The sequence below is a fragment of the Phalacrocorax carbo genome, chromosome 6 (assembly GCF_963921805.1).
Source record: "Phalacrocorax carbo chromosome 6, bPhaCar2.1, whole genome shotgun sequence".
NCBI lineage: Eukaryota > Metazoa > Chordata > Aves > Suliformes > Phalacrocoracidae > Phalacrocorax > Phalacrocorax carbo.
In genome coordinates this window covers 13,273,436-13,286,835 of record NC_087518.1, presented here as the reverse complement: position 1 = coordinate 13,286,835, position 13,400 = coordinate 13,273,436, and the positions used below count along the sequence as shown (strand labels likewise).

At 52.9% G+C, this 13,400-nt stretch overlaps 1 protein-coding gene across 2 annotated transcripts in view; it reads left to right on the top strand.

The window, feature by feature from the left end:
- The window catches only part of PLXNA1 (plexin A1), a 121,745-nt gene that overhangs the window by 49,313 nt on the left and 59,032 nt on the right, over nucleotides 1-13,400 (top strand). For both annotated transcript variants that reach the window (XM_064453745.1, XM_064453746.1), the window contains exons 4-8: nucleotides 3,394-3,534; nucleotides 5,705-5,805; nucleotides 6,277-6,400; nucleotides 8,518-8,671; nucleotides 9,314-9,413. In XM_064453745.1, coding sequence (XP_064309815.1) covers nucleotides 3,394-3,534; nucleotides 5,705-5,805; nucleotides 6,277-6,400; nucleotides 8,518-8,671; nucleotides 9,314-9,413 — 620 coding nt within the window. The remainder of the gene's footprint in view (nucleotides 1-3,393; nucleotides 3,535-5,704; nucleotides 5,806-6,276; nucleotides 6,401-8,517; nucleotides 8,672-9,313; nucleotides 9,414-13,400) is intronic.

The following is a 13,400-nucleotide window of genomic DNA, read 5'->3' as shown; positions in this document are numbered from 1 at the left end:
GGGTTTCTCACTGAAGAAAGCCTCTGGGCTTGCTTTGAGGTGATTCACCCCAGCAGGGAGCTTGTAATTTCTTGCCTCTGGTCTCCTCTGTTTACTTAATGAGGCAGCAGCCCAACACACCGACCCTCACTCCTGCTCCTCCGCCTTGGCGTGGCCCCAGGGTCCAGCCACCCCCCGGGGCTCCTGCCAGCCCCTTGCAGGAGGCAGCGCTGCTGAGCTGCTGCTTGAAGCCAGCCCGAGGCAGGCAAGAGCGAGGGCAGGAATCCTGAGCAAGAAATTAGTGCAAGTAATTATTAGTGTTGGGTAATTATATCAGCGTCAGGATGAGGAGAAAGGTTAATAGGTTTATTTATTTATTTATTTTTGCTAAATGTCTTTTCCCCCGGGTGGGAAGGCAGGCAGGGTGGGCAGGAAGGATCATGTTTCCGGGGGGGGTGGGGGGTGGCGGCGGCTGCTCTGATTAAACCATATCCTCTCCCCATTGCCCTCTCCCAGCTACCCTGTTGGCGCAGGGAGAGGGGGGAAAGCAGTCCTTCCCAGTGTCTGTAAGAGATCAGATGGGGAGGCACCTTGTGCATCCCATGTACCACATTATGGTCCAAGCAGCCTGTTGCCTTCCCGCCAGCTGGGATAAGCAGCTTCCTGTTTGGCTAATACTGGTGGAAAGGCCCTGATGCTGGGTTCCCAACTCTGAGCACATGGCAGCGGGCGCTGTGGGCAGTTGGGGATGATGTTGGGGTCTGTCTGCTGGTGATCTGCTGATGCTGGGGAGGAGTGGCGGGATGAATTTGCCTTCATGGGCTAACTCAAATTCCCTTGTGCCCTGCCTTTTGGCCAACCAGACAACAATTTGATTCCCAGATCTTCTAAATTTCATTTTCCTGAATCCTGAACCTACCTATAGAGCATCCTTAACGCGACAAGTGGTGCCTGCTGGAGAGAAGCATTCCCGTGTGTGCATGCCTGGGGTGTCCCCGTGTCCCCCGACCAGAGCACCCTGGTGTGTGGCAGGTTGGGTTCCAGCCCTGTTTGACTACTGCGTGTATTTTTAGGTTCTTCCTGGAGCCTCAAATTAACTGGAAGTGCTTCACGTCTGTTGTTTTTTTTAATACATCTCTTTCTCTTTCCCAGCACTGCGCAGTGCAATAATGTAATGGGGAAATTACCCCGCTAGTTAAAAATTACTGCCAGCGCGACATCCAGCCATAGATCTATTTTAGAACCAGGGTAAAACTATATTGATTCTTCTGTGCCGCAACTGCGGCCCATAAAAGGGTTGGAAAGGTGCGTTTGTCACGTTGCTGTAGCAAGGAGGGGAGACAGTGCCTTGCTGGGGATGGGGGATGCTCCCTGTTACCCTTCTTCGGAGAGCTGGCTTGGATGGGACTTTTGGGGGAGAAGCTGAGAGCCAGGAGGGGAGCGACCTGCGAGGGGATGCAGGGAGGCAGGGTTGGGTCCTGAGGGTGGTGCTGGGCAAGGGGTACCTCAGGGCAGGAAATTGCCATGTGGCGCTGTACCACTGGTGTCTGGGGCTTGACCTCCTCTGATGTTTGAAGTAGGAGCAAATGCGGTCCTGGAGCTGGGCAGAAAGACCCCCTCCCAAAAGGACAGGCAGAGGTTTTAGGACAGGCTTTCAGCATCTCTGGGTTCCCCGGCACACAGTGGTACCCAGAGTGGGGGTGTTGGGGAGCAGAGCCTCTGTAGGGGTCTGACAAAGGATGCGGAGAAGGTGGGTAAGTACCAGACCGGTTTGGGTTATGGTGAAGGCTCTTCAGTCCTGTGGCAGTATGTACAGGAGGTTTTTGGCTGTGCCGTGCACTCCCAAGAGTTAGCCTGGCCCTGCAAGCCTGGTCGCCAAGTCCCCTGGGAAGGGGGCGGTCCCTTTGCTCACTGCTGTGCAGGACTTGTCGCTCTCTGGTTGCTCAGGGGTCTCTTTCTTAATTAAATACATTTGTTTTGTAAAACTGCCTAAAAATAATCCGGGGCTGGTGCATGCAGGAGGCTGGCAGTGAATCAAAGGCGCCGCTCTAATTAAACGGGCCCCAGTTTGTTTGTGAGCCGCATACATTTCCATGCTAATCAGCTGCACACCGGGATCCTGCTTTCCTGGTCCGTATCCTCCTGATTGGGAACTATGCAAATGCCAGCAGCAATTTATTGCAGGAGGGGGATGATGTGGCTGGGATGCTAGGGCAGCTGCTGTGGGGGGCGCAAGGGTTTGGGCATGGCTGTGCCAGGCCGTGGGAGTGGGTGTGGTGATCATGGCAGAGCTATGGGATGTGTTTTGGGGGGTGCTTCAAAGCAGTGGATTTGGCGCTGTGCAGTGGGGTGATCCTGAGTCCTGCAGATGGGGGTGCTGGACTGGCTCCCTGCGTGTGCTGATCCCAGGCAGCGTTTGCTCTGTCTCACTGGGCACGCTTCACCTCTGCCTGCCACTGGGTTTTTTGCAGAATGTGCTGCTGGCGTTGCCCCCGTTCCATCCCATGGGAGCAGACCAGACCCACCAAGCCATTTCTCCAGCACTGTCTCCCCTGAGGCTGCCCTGTGCTGGGGGACAGTCCAAATCTAGGGGTATTGCAAGCAATGGCATTAGCAGGAAGCATCTCTCTCTTGCGGAGGTGGCAATCAGGTTATGGCAAGTAGCACAGTCGAGTTTAGCTCCTGCTCAGCGGGTGCCTCCAGCCCTGTGGTGCCTCATGATGTGGTTATTGCCAGTGCAGCCAGAAACCAGTGTACTTAGGAAGAGCTTTAACATAATTGCGAACCGTAAGGGGATTAAAGCCTTCGCCACGTTCCTGCTCAGGGAACAAAAGGCGCTTTCTGAACCTCTCTTGACCCTCAGCTTCCTTGAGACCCTCTTGACTTCCCGGTCACGAGCCCAAGCGTTTCCTCTGATGGATGGGGAGATGGGAGCCCTGCCTGCGTGTGCCGCAGCGTCCTGCCCGGCCGGGGCTTGGTGCGGTGCAGCGTGTGAGCCGCTTTCAGTACCGCTGCAGCAAGATGGGGTTTGCTGCTTTGCTGCAAGCTGATGCTGCAAGTCGGAGGGGCTTTGGGGCTGAGCAGCAGTGGGGGAAGCAAGGTAGCACATAGGGGGGTGTCGCGTGAGAACCATGGATGTGGCTTCCCTCCTTGGAGAGAGGTGAATGCCATCAGCATGTACATGGGACGAATGCAAAAAAGGGAAGAAAACATTGCAGCTTGGCCTTCTGGAAAGGGTTGGGATGTTTGCAAAATGGCTGCTGCTTCGCTGTGCAATGGTGGCCATGGCGTGGCCATGCTGGTGTGGGACGGAGGGGTGGCATCGCTAATGGGGCATGTTCCCCATCCCAATCCCTGCGTGGGGGCTGAGGTGTGCGTGGGACTGTGCTCACCCCAGCCTTGCTCTCCCTGCAGATCCTGGTGGACTTGCCTGCCGAGAGGAAGCACCAAGCGCTGCAGTACGAGAACGTCGTGGCCCATGAGGGCAGCTCTATCCTCCGAGACCTGGTGCTGAGCCCTGACCGCCAGCACATCTACGCCATGACTGAGAAACAGGTAAGGGGGCGGGGGACGGCAGCCCCTCCGCTCGCCTGTCTTGGCAGCCCATATTGCAGCCCCAGCCTGCAGTCCCATGTGCTGGGAAGCCTATTGGGCAGCTCCCTGGTGGGGTCTGGCCTTTGCTTCCTGGGGTTGGAGTTGCCTGGGGACTTCTGTCCCAGGGCACAGAGGCAGGTCCTCCCTGCTCCTCTCTGTGAAAACACTGCATCGAGGCACTGGCTCTGTGACCTTGCTGCTCCTATCCTCACTGGGGCTGTGCCCCAGGCTTTAATTGTTAGCAGCAGCTGCTTGAAATCCCAGCGGTCTCCAGGGACCAAGGGCTGCCTGACCATTCCTTGCTGTGGGGGCCTGGCCATAAACCTCCTCCCCGCTCTGGCTGCCCCCTCCTGAGCAGGGTTTTTGCAGGTTAGCACAAGCTCCTTGCTCTGAACGGCTTTTTCCCCTCTGGGATGACTGCTTTTGCACCTTGGGGCAGAGAGGGTGGTGTGCCCCCAGGCTCTGGCACACACACCTTAGTCCCTGCCTCTGCTCCTGCTGAGCCAACTGGAGGTACAGTCATGATCAGATCCACCACTGCCATCCTGGCAGCACAGTTAGGGCTTACAATAAGAAGTTTTGGTTGGCTTTGCAAGTGTTTGTGTGATCCCTGACCTGCCAGAGAGCTTGCTAGCGCAAGTTCGTCCATCCGCGGGCTGCACTGGAGTGGGTGAAGTAGGTTTGTGCCACAGTGGTGGTACTTTTTGGATCTGGCATCAGCAGGGATGCACATCGCATCGCGCCAGGTGGGGTGATGCAGGGTGGCCATGCTGGGATGTGGTGTGCTTGTGTCTCACAGCATCTTCACTGCTCTGCCTAGGAGAGGTGTGTGCGGGTGGGACCATGGCTGAGCTTGGCGTGTAACAGGTCTCCTGGCCGCCAGCCCAGGGGCTTGGGAGGGGGAAGGATGCTGGAGTAGGGCCGTGGGTTTGTCTAGACAGCCTCATGGGGAAAGCAGAGCCTTTTCCCTCCTCCTTCCAGTGCCTGTCTCTGGTTTCTACTCTGCTGCAGGAAACCCACGGCTTTCCAGGAGGGGCAGAAATTGTGTTTGGGCTCTTCTGTGCAGCTGTCTTGGGCTTTGTTTCTGTACCTGGCTGTGTTTCTGTCCTTGGCCTGGCTCAGCGAAGCCTACCTTCTGCGGAGGAGATGTTGGAGGTCTGGATGTGGGAGGGGGGTTATGCCAAGCTGGACTCGGGATCTCCGCCATGGGCCACCATGGTTGCTGGGAGCTAGCACGTTCCTGTGCAGGGTCTGCCTAGGTGGGACCCACTGCCAACCCCCTCTCCACCACCCACCCGAAATGATGTCAGGGACAAATAAATGGGAATGCTACAGGTATCCTCACTGGTATGCAAACCGGAGGGTAATGGTTGTCTGGTCTTATCCCAGCCCCTGTAGGCATCATGCTGAGCCTATCCCCTGCTGGGCTGGGAGAGGAGAAGGCACCCCGGGTTTAGCCTTCAGTAGAGAAGTCTGCAAATTTAAATTAAGGAGTGAGTCCTGCTCTGAGGGAGCAGTGGGGAAACTAAGGCACAGGCGCAGCAGGCATGGGCAGCTGCCTGGTGCTGTGGGCTCCTCACGGTGGGTGAGCATCCCCTCCCCGTCCCCCCCTTCTCCTCCCCTCTCCTTAATAAAACCCGCTCTCTTCCCTACTACAGCTTGGTGTTATCAGAGTGCTCGTGGAAAGTAATTAAGTGAACAGTTGTAACAGAGCTCGAAGGGCTTGGTGAACGAGGGGATTTTAATCAAATCTGGAGGAGCAATTAATAAAGGACCGGTAACCCTTTCAGAGCAGGGCTGCGGCAGCTGTGGGGTGCCTGGCTGGCACTGGGAGCCGGTGTGGGGCTGAGCTGGTACAGTCTGCTGCCACAACCTTGCAAAGATGCAACAGTGCAAGGAGCTTGGTTGGGGTAAAGGCTTCCCTGGGGTGGAGGTGTTGCCTGCAAATGTGCTGCCCAGGCCTGGGAAAGCAGTGGGCCATGGCAGGCGGCTCAGCCTGCTCCCTGCTGCTGCCTTCTCGCTAACAGACCAGGGTGTGCCTGTGCTGGGTCCATTTCTGCAGGGTCTAGGTCTGGGTACAGCAGGGAAACATGCAGCCTGATGTCCTTCAATCCCTGCCTGTTTTCTGCAGGTGACCCGGGTGCCGGTGGAGAGCTGCGAGCAGTATGAGAGCTGTGAGCTGTGCCTGGGCTCCCGGGACCCCCACTGTGGCTGGTGTGTCCTCCACAACATGTAAGTACTGCAGGATCATCCCTGGGGCCGCACCAGGGAACCACTGTTGGCAAGCCACGTCCGTCCCCACTGCTGGTCTCCTTGGGGACATCTCTCCCAGACTTTGGCCCTGAAATGCGGGGGGGTGGAGCAGTCCAAGGGGTCTGTCATCCTTTCCTGCAGCGACCAGGCTTTGCTCATGAGCACCCATGTGCAGCAAAGGTGCCAGCAGGACCCCTCTAATCCTGGCCGTTGACTCACGGGTTCGTCCTCTTCATGCCAGTAAGAAAAACTGAATAAAAAAACCCCCCAGAAGTCCCTAGTGCTGTCACCAGGGGAAAGCAGAGCTCCTCTTTGGGCCTCGGGCACCCAGGGTCCTTAGCTGGGCATCACCTCTGTGCCAAAGGGTCTGCATGCTGCGGCATCCGGCCAGAGCTGTGCAGGACCCCAGGGGATTCCTCTCCTCACCGTGGTGGTTTCATCCCCCTCCAGATGCTCACGCAAGGACCGGTGCGAGCGGGCGGACGAGCCCCAGCGCTTCGCCTCCGACCTGCGGCAGTGTGTTCAGCTTACCGTCCAGCCAAAGAACATCTCGGTCACCATGTCGGAGGTCCCGGTAAGCCATCTCTGCTGCCTGTGGACCCTCCTGAGGCACCTCCTGACCCTCTGGGAGCAATGGCTGGGGAGGCAGCAATTCAAAATAAGTGATGAGTGTACGACAAATAGGGAGAAAGGGGAAGAGAGGTCTGAGACAAATAAAACATTACAAAGTGCAGGGCATTGATGAGGGCTGGCCTATTGATGGAGATAATAAACCAGTTGATGATTATTCAGAAAAGACATAATTGAGCAATAAATATTTCTCCATAATACAAACACCAACATCAGAGATGCCATTCGTAGGCCAGCGATCTATTTAGCTCAATAGCCTGTCTCTGACCCTGGCCTGTAGTAGATACTTTGGGATGAGACTTTGATGCACAACTTGCTGCTCTCTCTGTGCAGACAGAAAGGATGATGGACTTCCCCGAAGTATTTTCCAGGCCATTAGCACTGTGAAGAGAATATGAAACAGCATATACTAGCAGGAAAGTTTTGAAAACTGCCAGGTCTGGATATGTGGCACTCAGGAGTCCTAAAAGAGTTGGCTGAGGAGTTCCGTGGCCTGCGGATATTTGTAATAATATGACTTTGTAATAAATAAGTGAATGTTGAGAAAGGCCCAGGAAACAGAAAAGGTGCTTGGTTTTTTGCCCGGATGCAGAAAGGACCAAATGGTCAGACTGCTTAGTTTGACATCAGGTTTAGAAAAACCAAAAGAAAAAAACTGGTGCAGGATGCAACTGATAAAGAATTCAGGATAGGAATATAATTAATGCCAGTCAACACAGTTGTATGTCAAACAAACAAATTTTGTTCTTTGGTGAATTTATGATCTGAATTAGAAGAGGAACTGTGGGGAAGTGATGTCTTTAGACTTCTACAAGGCATTTGACTTGATACAACACAACGTTCTGATTAAAAATTAGCATTATACAATATTGATAAAGCATGTGTTAAGTGGATTAAGAACTGGCTCTGTGACAACTCTCAAGAAGTCCTCATCAGAGGGGAATTGTCACTGGATGGAGAGGATTTGGACAGTGCTTCTGCAGGGGCTCCCATTCATTGGTAATGTGGAGATAAATGCAAGATGGCTGCAGATGGGACCTGTGGAGGATGCTGGGACTGGGGGCTGGTATGGGGTGAGATTTCCTTCAGAGCAGTTGGGTCTGAGTGGGGCTGGTTTAGCAGAGATAGTTGGCTTTGATATTGCCGAGTCTAAAGTTAGATATGGAGGGAAAAGGCAAGCATTCACCCAGCATCCTGGGAAACGGTGCTGGCACTGAGCCCTTGCTGTGGGGCTCTTGATGCTCCTCAGGCAAAGCTGGGAGCTGAGCAGCATTTTCACCTCTCGGGTGGTTATTGCCCTGACTGATGGCAGGATGGTGCGCGGAGGTCTGGTATGGTTGACACAGGGATGCTGTGCTTGGGATGGAGCCCAGCTTTGAAAGGGGGAGGCTAAAAACCTCCCGTAAACATCATGTAAACGAGTTGAAGGCTGGAGAAAATGCCTTGCAGTGAGAGACTTCCAGAGCTCAATCTGCTTAGCTTATCAAAAAGAAGATTAAGAGGTGACTTGATTACAGAGTATAAGTGCCTTTACAAGGAGCAAATATCAGGGACTAAAGGGCTTTTTAATCTATCAAGGAAAGGCATAACAAGAATTAATGGCTGGAAGCTGCGAAAAATTCAAATTAGAAATAAGGCAAGCGTTTTGTAAAGTGAGAACTGCTGACCCCAGGAATGACTTTGCGAGGGAAGAGGTGGATTCCTCCCCTCGTCGGCTCTGCCAGAGTGGATGCCTTTCTGTGAAACACTCTAGCCTGACGCTGTGCTTGGTCTCTGTAGAGGTGAGGTGTAATGGCTTGTGGTAAGGAGAGGGCAGAGGACAGGAGGCTGTGAGTCATTCTGTCTTTTAACCCATTTACATCCTCTCTCCTTGCTTGAGCGGGGAGGACTGTGGATGGGGCTCACTTGCAAAAACCCAGAGCAGGTCTCCCCACCACATGTGGGTGGTGGAGAAGGGATTGCACCCCATGTCTTTTCTGTTGGCTGGACTTAAACACAGCAGACATGGAGGAGTCTTTTTTGCTAGTTTCCTATATTGATGCTCTTGCCTATCCTCCACAGCTGGTCCTTCAGGCATGGAACGTCCCAGACCTCTCAGCGGGAGTCAACTGCTCCTTTGAAGACTTCACTGAGTCTGAAAGCCGCATTGAAGATGGGAAGATCTACTGCAGCTCTCCCTCTGCCAAGGACGTCATCCCTATCACCAGAGGCCGTGGTGAGCTTGTGCCCTGGGGTGGGGAAGAAAGCCTGAGACAAACCTTTTTCCCCTTGTTGCCCCACAGCCAGATGTGGAGGAGGACAGTCCTACTGTGACAGTGGTCCCCAGCTCCCAGGCAGGACCTGAGTTGGGTTCTCAGGGTGTAGGGGGAGAAGGACAAGGCTGCTCGTGGAGGACTGGTCCTTGCTTTCCTCCAAGCCAGGGGCATATCTACTTGGTGACTCTGTGTTGGTCTGAGCACCAGTCCTGGGCACCCTGGCCTTGTTCCCACTTATGGACCATTCCTGGGCAGATGTGCTGTAGCTGCCCATGGGCTCTAGGACATTCTGCTGAGCCCAGAACTGTTAAGCTCCCCTTTGGGACCACCAGTTACACCCCAAGGCACCTGTGTGCTGGTTTTGCCAGCAGGTTGCAGTTAGCTGTAGGAGCTCAGAGCTGTACTGGGGTTTGCTGGCCTGTTTAGTGGCTGAGTGGGGGTGGGTGAACACTCTTTTGATTGCCAGATTCGGGGGATTTTATTAGTTAACTGGGCTGAATGGTGATGCCCAGCTCTCTCCAGCCCATCACAAGCCTTGGGGTGAATGCTGGGCTGTGTACTGTATGCTTTCTAATGCCTTTTTCTACCTGGGTCTCTCCCAGGCGACAAACGAGTGGTGAAGCTCTACCTGAAATCTAAGGAGACAGGGAAGAAGTTTGCCTCCGTGGATTTTGTTTTCTACAACTGCAGTGTCCATCAGTCGTAAGTGGCCTGGCCTTCACCAGAGTGCTTTGGGAACAGATTGGTGGGGCAATGTGAGACTGGGAGAGAGAGATCTCAGCTTTGTGGGTGCTGATTTTACAAGAGGAAAGGGCAGTCGTGTATAGTGGTATTTGCAGTGGGAAACCTCCTCCTTTTGCTCTTGTAAACTGGGCCAGCGACCAGAGCACCCACAGTTGGTTTGGGTATCTGGGAACGGGTAGCATCAGGGCAGGACTTCACTTAAAAACAGAGCTTTGGGTTTGGCAAAGCTTTGTAAGAAAATACAAGTTTACTGCATTGCAGACTGTAGCAATCCATGCGATCGAAAATGCCAAGCATCTTGTTATTCCTGGAAACAGTTAACAGGAGTGACTTGGAGATACAAAAGGAGAAGCTTGTGATTTCCTGCAATGGTACCTGCTTCTCAGGCTTGCTGGAGAGCAAGCTGGAAAGTTACAGCAACATGGGATGGAACATGCTGCATGTCCTGAGGTGTTTACCAAAGCATTTCCTAACTGGAAGTAATTGTGAATTTGCTTTCTTGTCAGAGTGCCTTGAAATCTACTCCACGTAGGGGTTTTTAGGCAGTTTGAGATATGCATGCGATAAAATAGAGAAGGTACGGATTATTGATGTGCTGTCTAAGCAGGTTGTCTAAAGCCTCTAACAGCAAGCTCTTCATGAGGAGCTGCAGACAGTAAGCTTGAGTGGTGGGGAGATGGCTTTGCTGTGGGAATGCTGGAGAAGATGCTGGGGTGTGTTTGGGCAAAGAACTTGGAGCTCAAGAATGCAAGTGATTTCATTACCCTGGCAGAAACTTCCCATGGATGGCAGTGCTCTGGCTGATCAGTAATTATAGATAAGCAAATGCAGAGTGATCTCTTTTGGATGGCTGTTTGCAAAGTAAGCTGGCTTGGGGAGGGGGCTCTGCTGCAGATGGCTCCTCCAAAGCCTGTTCGGCAAATGAGAATTGGGTTTTCCTCTTTGATAAGGGAAAAAGCAGGTGAGATGTGGGTGCCCTGACTGGGTACCTGCAGTGAGTTCTGAGAGGAATGTGTCAGAGGAGAGCCCCTGCAAACCCTGTGCATCACAGGGATTTCTGCCCTGCCCGCTCTTTGCACAGGGAGTGTGCCTTGGCTCCTGCGAGTACTGTGCTGGTGAGGGAGGAGAGAGTTTGCAAACTTGACTTTCTCCCTCACCTTGACTCCTGAGATGAGCTTTGTCTCCCTTCACGTCGTGTGGTTTCAATAATATTAGCTCAGCTTTGGCTCAGGCTGGCTGCATGTCATTATTTTGCAAATCAAAAGGCAGATGTGACTTATTTTTCTAAATGAAAGAAAGAAGACTTTTAAGTACAAATGGCATCGGATTTGTTCCAATTGGGGCTCCAGCATTTTGGTCCAGCGGGAAGAGGTGGTGAGGGAATTGGCATTTTATTTTATGTGCCTGACACAGGAGGGGAAAAAAAAACCCAACACCCCCCCCAGCAAACCTACAACAAAGAGCCCTGACTGATTTATTACTGCGTTGATGTTTAATTTTGGATGCATTATTTAAAAAGGCTAATTATGGATGCATTAATATTTATGGTCTCTGGTTGGAGCTGATAGAAAAGTCCATGTTCTAGGCTAGTGAACATTATTATTATTTTTTTTACGTCAAGAATTTTAGGGTTTGGAGGCAGTTTTAACTATGTGACCTGCAGTCGAGTCATAGCCAAAAAGCATGACAATACCTAGGATGATGCAATACTTTTAAATACCATTTGCAGACAGGCAACTTTAATGGATCTCTTCAGAGTTAATAGCCTTTCAGATCCAGGTTTCATATTTTGTGGAGGAAAATCTATACGTCAGCCTGATAAATTCTGTATTAGGAACAATATGCTTTTCCACGAGGCTAATGTTTTTCCTGTGGAGGTCTCTGATCACCATGCATTATGTTTTCTTTTATATTTGGGTGGCTTTGCTTAGGTTGGGAGCCAGAGGCCTGCGTGTTGAATCATTTCTCAGCTGAGGATGAAAAGTTTAGGTGAGATTTTTCAGATGGCTGGATTATAACGCAGCTCATGTAAGCTGGAGTAGCTCCAGGGACACAACTCCACTGTGTACACAGGGGAGAGTCTGACCCTTCTTATTTTCAGCAGATGCCTGGAAAGGCATCAGCAAATCACGCCGCTAAAGCCCTTTTGGAGGCTGTGGGGCTGGTCCTGCTGCTGTGTGAGCACCCTGGCTCTCTTCTTTCTCACCACCCTGTAAAACTCTTCTTCCTGTATGTTTTCAAAGACTGCTGGAACCACCCTGGCCCAGGGAGGGGTTGCAAAAGGGAAGATACGTCTAACCCCTTCTCCTACAGGGAAGGAGGGATACAGAGGAGGTTGTGCTGCCTGTATATTTGGTTTGTGACAGTCAAGGCTGAGGGGATACCTTCCAGGTAGAGCCTTGTTGCTGTTCTGCCTGTTATTGCAGGGCTTCATAGTGTCACCTGATGCAACAGGACTGTCTCCATCGCAGACCAGCATTGCTGGCTCCTGGGGTATTCCTCTGTGCAAGGTCCTTGGGACCCCTGGTCTGGGACTTGCAGCCTCTCTTGGATTCCATTCCTTGCTCCAGCAGGGTCACCTGGCAAGCTTCTGGGGGTCCCAGCTTGGAGTACTGTACCCCGACAGCCTCGGGGCTCCTGTGGGGCTTAGGCAGGTGTTTCCAGGCTGTGGCTTCTTTTGGGCATCTTGCTCCTGAAGGTTTGTGCATCAGGCAGGGCATATTTCTAGCTGAGCTGTGACAGGTGCATTGAATGGGGGAGTGGAAACCTGGAGGTCGATGCAGAAAAATGGATCCCTTACAAAGAGGGGTGTGGATGGCTGAGGGTTGCTGCCAGCCCATGGAGAGGGAACAGCCATGGAGAGGGAACACCCAGGCTCAGCTCCTGGGGCAGGCTGTGGTTCCTGTGGTGGAGGATGGGATGGAAAACCTCATGGCAGGGACCAAGGTGGGTTCCCTTGGGGGTTTCCTATGGGGCATCGATCAAGCGCAGGCATTTAAAGACTGCTCAGTGCCTTTGATCGTCTAATGAATCAGCCCTGTCCAGCTCGTGTGCTGGCAGTTGTTGAGGTCATCTTTGTCAGCATTAAACTCCCTCTTCAAAGTATTCATGGGGAAATGAGTCCCCTTTCAAGATAAAGACATAACATCAGGCTCCCTGCCTGCCTCCGGCAGCAGAGCCCACGCTCGCTGGCGAGGTGGGTGAGTGGGGTTTCCTCACGGAAAGCCAGCAAGCAATTCCAGGGAATACCAAGATGTATTTCTTCCCACTATATCCATGTTTGCTCTCTGAGTTTCTCCTCTGGAAAGTAATCCTTAACTCCTGTTGTGGTTTGGCTCTTTGGAGAGGGGGGAAAATCACAGGTCAGCAGGTCTGATGCCGCGATGGGATCCGAGCAGCCTGGAAACCTGTGCTGGTGCATGCCTGCGCTGTGTCTGATCCGGGAGGTGGTCATGTTGGTACCAGCATTGTGTCTGTGCCTTGCTGTGGTGATGGTTGTGACACCCGGATCCCATCAGCTGCAGGGTGTTGAATTTCTCTGAAGCTGGAGCAAGGGGCAGACGTGCCAAGTGGCTCTAGCTCCTCTTGGCCAGAGAGATGTGACACTGCTGTTCATCTGTCCCACAGGTCAGGCTTTCCCTATAAGCCTTCATTAAGTAAATGGGACTTTAGTGCATGGCCCCAGCGGCTGGGAGCAGGGCTGGGCTGCTCTGATGGTCAAGGCACCTGGTGGCACCTGTGGGCTGATGCCAACCCTTGTGTCTCTGGGATCCTTGCTGCAGCCCTTCTCGTGGGCAATGGCCTGGGCTGCCTGCACCTCTGGGCTGCCTGCACACAGCATAGTTGCTTCCCCACTGGCCCAGTGCTGCTTGTTTACAGATGTTTACAGCTGCTTTCTTTTCAAAGAGATGGACAGATGGCTGCAAGTGGTAGAGTGAATGTATC